This window comes from Sphaerulina musiva, assembly GCF_000320565.1.
Source record: "Sphaerulina musiva SO2202 unplaced genomic scaffold SEPMUscaffold_6, whole genome shotgun sequence".
NCBI classification, from domain to species: domain Eukaryota; kingdom Fungi; phylum Ascomycota; class Dothideomycetes; order Mycosphaerellales; family Mycosphaerellaceae; genus Sphaerulina; species Sphaerulina musiva.
The window spans coordinates 1,904,675-1,914,687 of NW_016017388.1; the positions used below are offsets into that span (position 1 = coordinate 1,904,675).

The 10,013-nt window shown below is 51.8% G+C and overlaps 6 protein-coding genes across 6 annotated transcripts; 3 read left to right on the forward strand and 3 right to left on the reverse strand.

The window, feature by feature from the left end:
* Positions 1-334: 334 nt before the first annotated feature.
* SEPMUDRAFT_150017 (DnaJ-domain-containing protein) lies at positions 335-2,081 on the forward strand. The gene has a single exon (XM_016905916.1). The coding sequence runs from the start codon at positions 731-733 to the stop codon at positions 1,850-1,852; it is 1,122 nt and encodes a 373-aa protein (XP_016760452.1). The 5' UTR covers positions 335-730; the 3' UTR covers positions 1,853-2,081.
* Positions 2,082-2,868: 787 nt separating this feature from the next.
* On the reverse strand, positions 2,869-3,842 carry SEPMUDRAFT_150018 (uncharacterized protein). The gene is made up of 3 exons (XM_016905917.1): positions 3,704-3,842; positions 3,437-3,638; positions 2,869-3,366 (listed from the first exon to the last, which is right to left on the reverse strand). Exon 3 carries the CDS (start codon positions 3,356-3,358, stop codon positions 2,942-2,944), a length of 417 nt encoding a protein of 138 aa, XP_016760454.1. The 5' UTR covers positions 3,359-3,366; positions 3,437-3,638; positions 3,704-3,842; the 3' UTR covers positions 2,869-2,941.
* SEPMUDRAFT_88105 (uncharacterized protein) lies at positions 2,869-4,672 on the reverse strand. The gene is made up of 3 exons (XM_016910463.1): positions 3,704-4,672; positions 3,437-3,638; positions 2,869-3,366 (listed from the first exon to the last, which is right to left on the reverse strand). The coding sequence occupies exons 1-3, from the start codon at positions 4,646-4,648 to the stop codon at positions 3,359-3,361; spliced, it is 1,155 nt and encodes a 384-aa protein (XP_016760453.1). The 5' UTR covers positions 4,649-4,672; the 3' UTR covers positions 2,869-3,358.
* Positions 4,673-5,738: 1,066 nt separating this feature from the next.
* On the forward strand, positions 5,739-7,325 carry SEPMUDRAFT_150019 (NAD(P)-binding protein). Its single transcript, XM_016905918.1, has 2 exons — positions 5,739-6,371; positions 6,490-7,325. The coding sequence occupies exons 1-2, from the start codon at positions 6,022-6,024 to the stop codon at positions 7,286-7,288; spliced, it is 1,149 nt and encodes a 382-aa protein (XP_016760455.1). The 5' UTR covers positions 5,739-6,021; the 3' UTR covers positions 7,289-7,325.
* Positions 7,326-7,860: 535 nt separating this feature from the next.
* On the forward strand, positions 7,861-8,235 carry SEPMUDRAFT_15066 (Ribonuclease_3-domain-containing protein; the record flags this gene model as incomplete). Its single annotated transcript, XM_016906320.1, has 1 exon — positions 7,861-8,235. A coding segment is annotated over one exon (375 nt), but the record flags the coding sequence as incomplete, so codon positions are not given.
* A 932-nt stretch (positions 8,236-9,167) lies between these two features.
* Positions 9,168-9,515, reverse strand: SEPMUDRAFT_46349 (uncharacterized protein; the record flags this gene model as incomplete). Its single annotated transcript, XM_016908996.1, has 1 exon — positions 9,168-9,515. The coding sequence occupies one exon, from the start codon at positions 9,513-9,515 to the stop codon at positions 9,168-9,170; it is 348 nt and encodes a 115-aa protein (XP_016760457.1).
* Positions 9,516-10,013: the final 498 nt, after the last annotated feature.

A 10,013-nucleotide genomic window follows, 5' to 3' on the forward strand; every position in this document is an offset into this window, starting at 1 on the left:
TACTTACACGGTTACACCTCTTATTACAACTGGCTCTAAAGCATTCAGAGTGAGGAGGGACCTAATGGGTATGGCCGTACCTTATGGGGTAAAGGGATCGATGCAGACACTTCACTTGTCATGGAATACCCCACATGTGTTGCTGTCTATCGTGAATGTGAATGATATATGCATGGACAAACGCATCCGGTGTGGGCGTGGGCGTGCGTTGTGACGATGATGAACACCTTCATCCATTCCTACCTAGTGGACGCATGCGGCATGGCCCGAATCACGATATAGTAGTACAGTATGAGGGTCTCCTGACATATCATCGTACTACCAGTGTCAAACAGGTGAGCTCACATCGCGTCGAGAGAAGGAGGCAATTGGCAACAAACTAGAACTCGAAACTATCCCCACGCACTTCCCAGGAAGCTGGCCTCTAGCCGATCGAAGCGTCTCGTAGCTTCCATCACGAGCTCCCGCGCATGTGACGACAGCTGCATCGACGAATCGACCAGCCATTGATCTTGCTCTTGAACCAACATCCAACCACTCTCGCTCTACCCATCACCTTTGCCTAACTCCCTTCACCGTACACATACGAACCATTCACCACATACTTTCACCTGACTGTCTAGGCGACTTGGCTTCGATTACTTCCTCTCTGGGCCACAGCCTAGAATCAAACACTTCGCTTTGCACTCTCCCTACCTTGCTGTAATACTGTTCCGGTCAAGCCGCAACCATGGTGTCTGACACCAAGCTATACGACCGGTTGGGCGTGTCAGCGACAGCTTCGCAAGAAGAGATCAAGAAAGCCTACCGAAAGCAGGCTCTCAAGAACCACCCCGACAAGAACCCCGCTGGCGCCGAGAAGTTCAAAGAGGCTTCCGAAGCATACGAGATCTTATCTGATCCTGAAAAGAGACGGAACTATGACAACTATGGCTACGACTTCATAACAGGCAATGGGCCGCCGCCTCCAGAACCAGGAGGGGATAATCCATACGCAGGCGCTGGAGGCTTTGGTGCGGGAGGTATGCCTGGTGGCTTTGGAGGTATGGGTGGAGGACCAGGAAGGACTTTCCACTTCACCTCATCAAATGGCCGAGGCGGTGGAGGAGCCTTCGGCGGCTTCAGTGACCCCAAAGACATCTTCGCAGAGTTCATGCGTGGAAGTGGAGGGTCTATGGGTGGGGGAGGCGGAGGCTTGGGCGGCGACGATGACGACTTCTTCACGAGCTTCGGCGGCGGGAGCTTTGGTGGGAGACCTGCTGGCGGACGCTCTGCTGGCTCACAACAATACCGCAGAAGAGAGCCTGAGCCAGAAACGACTGTCGTGGAGAAGAACCTGCCCGTCTCGCTGGAAGAGATGTACAATGGTGCACAGAAGAAACTCAAAGTACAACGCAAGACATACGATGCCCAGACTGGCAAGCAAAACACAGAAGACAAGATTCTCAGTGTACCGATCAAGCGAGGTCTGAAAGCCGGAAGCAAGATCAAGTACCCCGACATGGGCGATCAAGTAGAAGGTGGTGTACAAGATCTCCACTTCATCATCAAGGAGAAGCCGCACCCACTGTTCACGCGTGATGGGGACGACATTAAGCATACGGTAGAAATCAGCTTGAAAGAGGCTTTGACAGGTTGGAGTCGAACCGTACAAACGATTGATGGCAAGCAACTGTCCGTGTCGAGTGCTGGACCTACCAATCCGGATTGGGTAGAACGCTTCCCGAATCAGGGCATGCCTAAGAGTAAAACGCCCACCAGCAGAGGAGACTTTGTCGTTGGGGTGAAGATCAAGTTCCCGACGAGTCTCACAGCACAGCAGAAACAGCAATTGAAGGAGATTCTGCCGTAGGGGGTGGTAGGCGTGATGGGGTAGTGCAACTTAGCGATGTGGTGTTTTTTCAAGAAGATTTTTCAAAGCATGGCGAGGCGCTCAAGGAGAAAAAGAGCTTTTCAATTTTGGATCGGATCGGCTGGCGGACCCGAGAGTTAAAGGCGTTCGCAGCCCGCACGGAAATAAGTGGTGCAATGCAGTAGCTATCATAGACGACGTGAAATGAATGAGACGATGATTATAGGTGTCATTTTCTGCTCTCTCTCTCTCTCTCTCTCTCTCCCTCACACATCCACCCCCTTCTCTCCCCCTATCTCCATCACCCCCTCCTCCCCACACTCCACACTCACAGCATACAAAAGCACTCCAGCTCGCATCCCCCCAAACCCCATCTATACCTACAGGTACTCCCCAACTCCCCATTCCATAGCCGACTGCCCCCCCGTCCTCATCCTCATCCATCTACCTTTTTCCCCTTCTCAACCACCACCTCCCGAAAATAAAATAAATTTATTTTTTTCTCAATCCCCCTTTCATCGCCTCCTGGAACAACTGTACAGCTAGATACAGCTAGGGTACAGGTACAGGAACATGTCCAGCTTCTTGGTTCTCGTTGTCCTTGGCGTTTGTCGTTGGCGTTGACATCTGTGGGAGGTTGTCGTTGGCGTTCTCATTGTCGTTGTCGTTGGTGATGCAGAGTGCAGATTGCAGATTATGCAGATTACGCTTCCCATCCCATCATACATTTTTCTTTTCCTTCTTTCCAAAATTTTCGCTTTGGTACCTCCTAAGCCAGAAGGGACTTTTTCTGAAATTGTACATGTCGTCTTTAGCATTATCATTATCATCATCATCCAAGGAGGAGGAGGAGGAGGAGGAGGAGGAGGAGGAGGATGGGGAGGATGGGGAGGATGATAATGAGATGAAGAGAGGCTACCGCTACTGCTTTGCGGCCCTCACAGCATTTCATCAGCGGGGAAAGATTCCATGTCCATGTCCATGTCCGTGTCCATGTCCGTGTCCGTGATGGGTGGGTGGGTGGGTGGGTGGACCATGAGCCGTGGAGAGCAAGATGGGAATGTATTTTTGGCGGGCATTGGTGGGTTTTTAGAAGGAGGCCCGAAATGGGGTTGTGGCGATGTTGATGTTGATGGTGAGGAGGGTTGTTGGTGGAGAAATTGGAGGTTGAAATTTTCCTGTGAGAATTTCGTAGATTTCTGATGTTGCGGATTTTTTCGTCTGGTAGGTCGAGGAATTTTCTTCGTTGTCGAGGAGTTCGTTCTTCCACTTGTGAGGATGATGATGATGGGAGACGCTGGCGGATCTGCTGTGGAGGGGTCGGAAGTTGTTTGATTGCTTGATCGTGACTGGGCGAGTCAAAGTGTTGCGTGTTGCCTTGCTAGATGAATCTCGTTGGGGACTTGAAGGACATGATCCCGCGCTTGAGGTTGCCAGACAGCGTCTACGAGTCCGACATATTACACCGACGATGTAGTTCCCGATAGAGTAACCTCGGGTTCGCATTCAGTGATCTGCAAGGCAAAAATTAGAATCACCGACATTGTAACTCTCCTTGTCATCTCATGGAATCAAGATACTCACGAGCTCCGGCCACAATACAGTCCCTCCAGGCAGAGTACATCATCACGAGAAAGCTTTCGCCTTCTGCACTCCCCTTGGTATAAGGCGTTCGGTCTCCCCAGCCCAGAGGATTGACTACTGGACTGGCCACGCCGTTGCTTGACACGTGTTTGGCAATGGCCGCTCGATTGTCGTCTGCCCATTTGAGCATCTCGTTGGAGACCTGCCAGTTTGTTAGCTACGTGACCAACAAAATCTTTCCACGTCTCTCAACGGGATGATACTCACCGGCTTCTTGATGTCAGGATGCGTGTCTCTGACCTTTTGCGCGGAACCATTGAAGAGAGCACTCGCTTCTTCTTGCATCGCAGCTACTCTGTAGACAGTCGCGGTCAAGAGGGCGGTCCCGCTGACTTCTCCAAACCAGGTCGTGTCATTGAGATAATTCCGCAGCAAACCATCTTCTTTTGGTGAGCTCATCGCACCCTGCAAAATCTCGCCGATCCAAGTGAATAAATCCGCTTGGGCGATTTGTGCGTTCGCTTCGACTGCTGTGGGCGGCCAATGAAGCAGCGTGGCCAACACTCTCGCCATGCCCATTGCAGCCCAGCCATTACCCGTCGACCACCGCCCAAGATCCTCGTGTTCAGGTCCGAGGATGTGCTGCCATGTACCAGCGCTCACGGCGTCACTCGATGTGTTCGGCTTGAGCGCTTGTCGGTACGCGAGACATTGCATAATGGCCTTTTTGATGGTTTCCGTGCTATTGGTGGCCACTGCATAATAGGCCATGAATGGTGGAGCCATGTAGATGAAATCCGCCCATAGTTCCGCATAGTCGTCCCGGTGAGAGATGGCGCCATTTTTCCACTTGGGGACTTTGTCGAAATGCTGGAATTGTCGTTGCGCTGCCTCCGCATACCGCTTGTCGGTCTGCCCGATCATGAGGGCAGACACGCCCAGGGAAGCCGGATCACCCGAGGCCCCATCGCCATCGATGAGAGTTTCATTGTCGAGTCTGATATGGCGCTTGGCAAAGGCCAGCGCAGGCACCAGCCGAGGGTTCGAATCGGGCACTTTTCCAGCGGGAAAGGCTTGAGGCGAAAATACTGAAAGTCTGGGATTGTATAGTTCTAGTAGTGCCTCTGATGCTGTCCCGTATTCCCAGCTGTGGCCAGCCAGCTCCTGCGCTCGTTCGGCAGCAGCTTTGGCATTAAATCCAGCATCGTGCATGCAACATGAATCCGTGGCCGCGGCGGTGACTTGATGAATTGTACTTGCGAATGCCAGAATGGTGGCTACCAGGCCCGAAGAGATTCCCATTGCGAGATGGGTTGTAAGTGGTATTGCTGGATCATGAGGAGAGTGTGTATGAGCAGGAAACGGTCAACTACTTAGCCTATGCACGAGATCTCAGTGGTTTCGCAACTGGAATGCTATTTGGTGAGGCGACGTTGGCGTACGTTCTATGTCCCAAGGCCACCCTTGTCATACTATGGCGAGCTTTAGGCAGTTTTCCTTGGCTTGACTTACAGTAATACAGTAATAATAAGGTATGTACCGATTACCTCTTGACCAGGCCTGTACACCACAAGGTCCATCACTGCTGTGCCTTGCAGAGGCCGCAGTGCTCTCGATTGTCGTATTTTAATGGGAGGGCCCATGCAGTCTACGATGAGATCTGCAATGTCTTGACATGGTTATAGTTCCCACTACCTCCTCCTGTCCAAGTGTCTGTGTGTCCATCACAAAGCAAGTTCTAACGAGTGAAACGTGATATTAGCCTCCTGGGTTCAGAGTAAGAAAACGTCGTGAAAAAAGCATGATCTGCGAGATGACCTCCCTCTCCCTGCCCTGCTCTGCACCATCCCATCTCCGGCATTCACCCCAGCCAGTGGCCACTTTTTATAGTTGTTTCATCCCCGGTCCCAGGATCTGTCCGCTCCGTTACACCGCGGAACCGTTGCAGATCCGACTCACGCTGCTTGAAACACTCTGTGACTCTGCACGGCGAACTGGGCCAAGGAATCATGAGAGGGCATTGAAAGGAAAGAAAAAAAAGGAAAAAACACAAGTAATATACCAAGGTGGACGGGAGGCTTGGGAAGAGACGCAAAGAGTGATGTTGTTGTTGTTGTGAGTCGTTCTAATCCCAAAGTGAATAGCCCAGTGGATGTGGGACCAAGACTTTAGCCATCAGTCCGTCATTTTCACGCGAAATGGGCCTCGAAACCCCCCTGAGGGGTCGGTATCGCGCAAGAGTGCGACTCCGAGGGGGCATATCGCAACTCTATACACAAACCCATCGCATTCACGGGTGTTTTTGGTGAAGCATTAATAATGATGTGATGACGGGAGAGAAGAAGGTCCGAGAATGCCTTTTCTGTCACTTGCGCCAGAGCGACTGATGAGCGAGTCTCCTGCTGCTCGTACGTGAATGACCCTTTCCTCCTCCTCCTCCTCCTCCTCGTCATGCTGCTGCTGTTGTGCCGTCGGCCTCGCGGATGACCCTCTCACCACGACCACCACGACCACCACACCGCCCCATCCAGGCCCTGCACTGCACTGCACTGCATACTGCCGGTTTGGTAGCAAGAAGATGATCCATGATGGCCTCGAGCTCACCCGATTGCCCGCGATCAGTCCTCATCAACAACCCGAAACTGCGCCTACCTGCCACCACTGATCCGCCAAGCGAAACCAATCCTTCGACGCCCAAAGTATGGCTGATATTTGGAGCCACGGGACACATTGGGCGCAGTCTGGTGAAGAGCGCATTGAGCCACGGAGATCATGTCACGGCTGTGGGGAGGAGTATGGAGAACACTATGCAGCAGATGCAGGGGTGGCATGAGCAATGTCAGGGCCTGCTGTGTGATGTGCGCGTGAGAGCGACGGTGGAAGAAGTGGTGCAACAGAGCGCGAAGCATTGGGGCCGGATCGACATCATCGTCAAGTGAGTGAGTGTGTGTGTGCGTGCGGGAAATGATTTAATGTTGCGTGTGTAAGAGAAAGAGAGAGAGAGAGAGCGCGCGAGAGAGAGACCAGCACAGTCATTGACCATTCAACAACAGCTGCACAGGCTATGGTGTGATTGGAGCCTGCGAGGATCAGGACGATTGCGATTTACGCTCACAATTCGAAACCAACTTTATGGGAACCCTGAACATCATCCAATTGTCCTTGCCCCTCTTACGCGAACAAGCTGCGGCTCGGCAGGATGGTGATAATAATGCGGGAAGATACATCATCTTCTCCTCGACATCGGGAGCGCTGGGGGTGCCTGGCCTCGGGCCATATTGTGCGACCAAGTATGCTACCGAAGGTTTAATCGAGAGTATGCTCTACGAAATTGATGCTTTTGGAATCAAAGCCAGTCTCGTTGAGCCAGGCCACCTGCGCATTGACGAGCCCACCGGATTGGACGACAAAGCGGCAGATGAATCATTTGCCATTAAGAAATATGGTCATTTCTTGGTCAAAAGCCCTTCGGCACCATATGACACGCCCACGGCACCCGCGGGCCATGCCAGACGTGTTGTGCAATGGCTCTCCGATCGTCAGCCTACGAGTGCTGTCAAATCCGCGGAACTCGTCTGGCAACTGGGACATTGCAAATACCCGCCATTGAGATTATTGCTGGGAACGTATGCGATTGAGAGCGTGAGAGATCGATTGAAAAGTGTGATTGAGGAAATTGAGGATTGGAAGCATTTGCATTTCCCGACGAGTGTGGAGGAGGATGACAAAGGTCGCGCGTCCAAGAGTAATGAGGGTGAAGATGAGAGGGACGACAAGGACGAAGAGCGTCAGGATGAGGATGCAATGGATATTGTGGAGGATGGTGGCGACTCTAAAGGGGAAGATGGTTGAACTTGTATACTCGTGTATCATTGATTTTGTAATTTACCATTGTCTATATATCAGTTTCAGTTGTTTCTTGGGACAAGTTCACAAGGGCCATAGGAAGTAGGAGAGGAGTACTCTATAAGCTGCGCCAAGACCGAGTGCAAGTACAGCGAGCGGCTTTCTTCTTTTTGTCTCTTCTCTCTGCAAACATCCCACAACCGGAGCTCATCTCCTCGCTGTCGTCTTCAACACCACAGTGCGCCGAGGAGAGCACAATTCCAAAAATGACAACCCACAAACGCCCTCACAATGGCGACGGCTACTCCAGTGCCTCGAAGCGACATCATCACTCGTCCGAGACCAACAGCTACCACCGACCGAGCCAGAGCCACCGAGACCGACACGACCGCAATCGCAACAACAACAACAACAACAACAACAACAACAACACTCGACCACCGAGCAGCGCAGCAGCAGACACCACCACCAGCACCTCCACCTCCACCAGCTTACCACCACTCCCCCCAATCAAGCCACAATATCAAAAAACCGCCTTTTGTCACAAATCCCTCTACACCACCAGCCGCGAACTCGCCACATCAGATCTCACCTACGAACGCCTCGAATTCCTCGGAGACGCCTACATTGAACTCTTCGCCTCGCGCCTCATTTACGAATCCTACTCCCACCTCCCCGCCGGCCGCATGTCGCAAGTCCGCGAACTGTTAGTCAAAAATGAAACTTTGGCAGAATTGTCGCGAAGGTATGGATTTGATCAGAATATAGCCGTGGGAGCGGAAATTGGGGAGTTGTTGAGGGATAGTCGTGGGAGGGGGAATAAGGGGTATAATAAAATCGTGGGAGATGTGTTTGAGGCGTATGTCGCTGCTGTGGTGTTGAGTGATTTTGAAGGAAGAGGGTTTGAAAAGGCGGAAGGGTGGTGTAGAGATTTGTGGGAGGCGAAATTGGAGAGGGCTAAGAAGGAGGATAGGAGTTTGTTACCTCCTGCTGCGAGGCGGCCGTTTGACGAAGCGAAAGACGATGAAGGAAAAGAAGAAGCAGACGATGATAATATCCACCTCCACCTCCTCCGAACCACCTACGACCCCAACGCCAAAGCCACGCTCCAAAAACGCATCTATCACCAACCTCTCATTCGCCTCTTCTACGAAACTGACCGTCCCACCATTGAACTCAAAGGAGATCAAAAAGGTCAAAATGTGCATTTTATCGCTTTGTATGTTGAAGAAGCGTCAGCCGCCGACGAAAAATCGCATGCAAGTCGTCTTCCGCCGGAAAGATATTTATTAGCAAAAGGCCAAGGAAAAAATAAAGTCGAAGCGGGCAATTGGGCGGCTGTGGAGGCCATGTATGGGCCTATGAGGAGCCGGGTGGAGGAATTGGAGGGGAGGGTGAGAGAGGAGAAGGCTAGACGGGCGAGGGAGAGGGAGGAGGGGATTTTGAAGAAGGGTGTGGAGGGTACTAGTACTACTGATGGTGGTGGTGGTGGTGGTGGTGGTGGTGGTGGTGGAGGAGTCTGATGGTGGAGGAGTAGTGGCTGAACGGGAACATGAAGGCTTTGGGAAGAGGTGTTTCGAAGACTAGTGGTAGTAGGAGAAAATAGCATAATAGAGAACACTTATTTGTCTACTAGGAGGTAGAATTATTAACTATTCGATTCGGACGGATATATTGTATAGAGCTACATATAGGTAGTTGAGAGATATCAGAGCCCTATCCATCCATCCACTTGCCTCTTTCCACAACACTGGTTAGTTTTGTTACAACACAAGAGTTGAACACCATCATAGGACCCGAAATCACCAGCCACATCCCATTCATCATCATCATTATCATCAAATCGTCAAAAAAGGCCCACCACTAACAACGAGAGAAAAGAAATTCAAGACCAGAACCAGCCTCTCTTCGTCGTCGACTTCTCATCGCGTTGAGACTTGTCATCTCGCTGGGAAGCTTCGTCAGAATGTGCTTCATTTCGAGTGTGAAAACTCTCTGTAGTTTCCTCTCGGCCATCGACGAAGCGTTGCTTCAGCACCACTTTGGTCGTGACGGTCCCGTCGGGCAGGCGTGTAGTCTGCGTCGTGGTCAAGGTGGAAATAATATCAGGTTTTTTGCTCATCGTTTCCCCCGTGGGATAGGACTCGGACTCTGGGTTCTTGATGAGAGCACGCTCGCTTTGCTCCTCACGTGCTCCACTCAGTCGCCAGTCGTTCTGCTTCTCCAGCAGCATCATCATCACCTGCTTCTGCAAGTTGTTATAGTTGGAGGTGGTTTCTTGTGCAGATTCGGTGTCTCGTGATGGTAGATCTGGACTGGACTGGTGTTGCGAGTCCCCACGTGTTGTACTCATGTTGTGCCCAGTCATCTTCTCCAGATTCTCGTGTTCCTGTTGGAGGCGGCCTACCATCTCCCTGAGCTTCGCAAGTGGGACGAAACCCTGTTGGTCGTCAAAGAACTCGTTCCCGGTCAGTGCATATAACCGCCGAAACAGAGCTAACCTCTCGGGGTGGTATAAGTCGGGCTGGTTGCCAGACTGCAATTGATCTTCTCTTTGGAGATCAGCTTCATTCTCACAAGCCATATTTCCCTTGGCCCGGTCGTCGCCAGAAACCTTGTGAGCGTCCGATGCCTCGTTCTCATCTGGAGTGTTTGCCTGTGATGGCCATCCCTGCCCATCTGACTTTCTTCGTCCCTCGTGGTTCACTGGACACAAGTAGGAGGATTCATA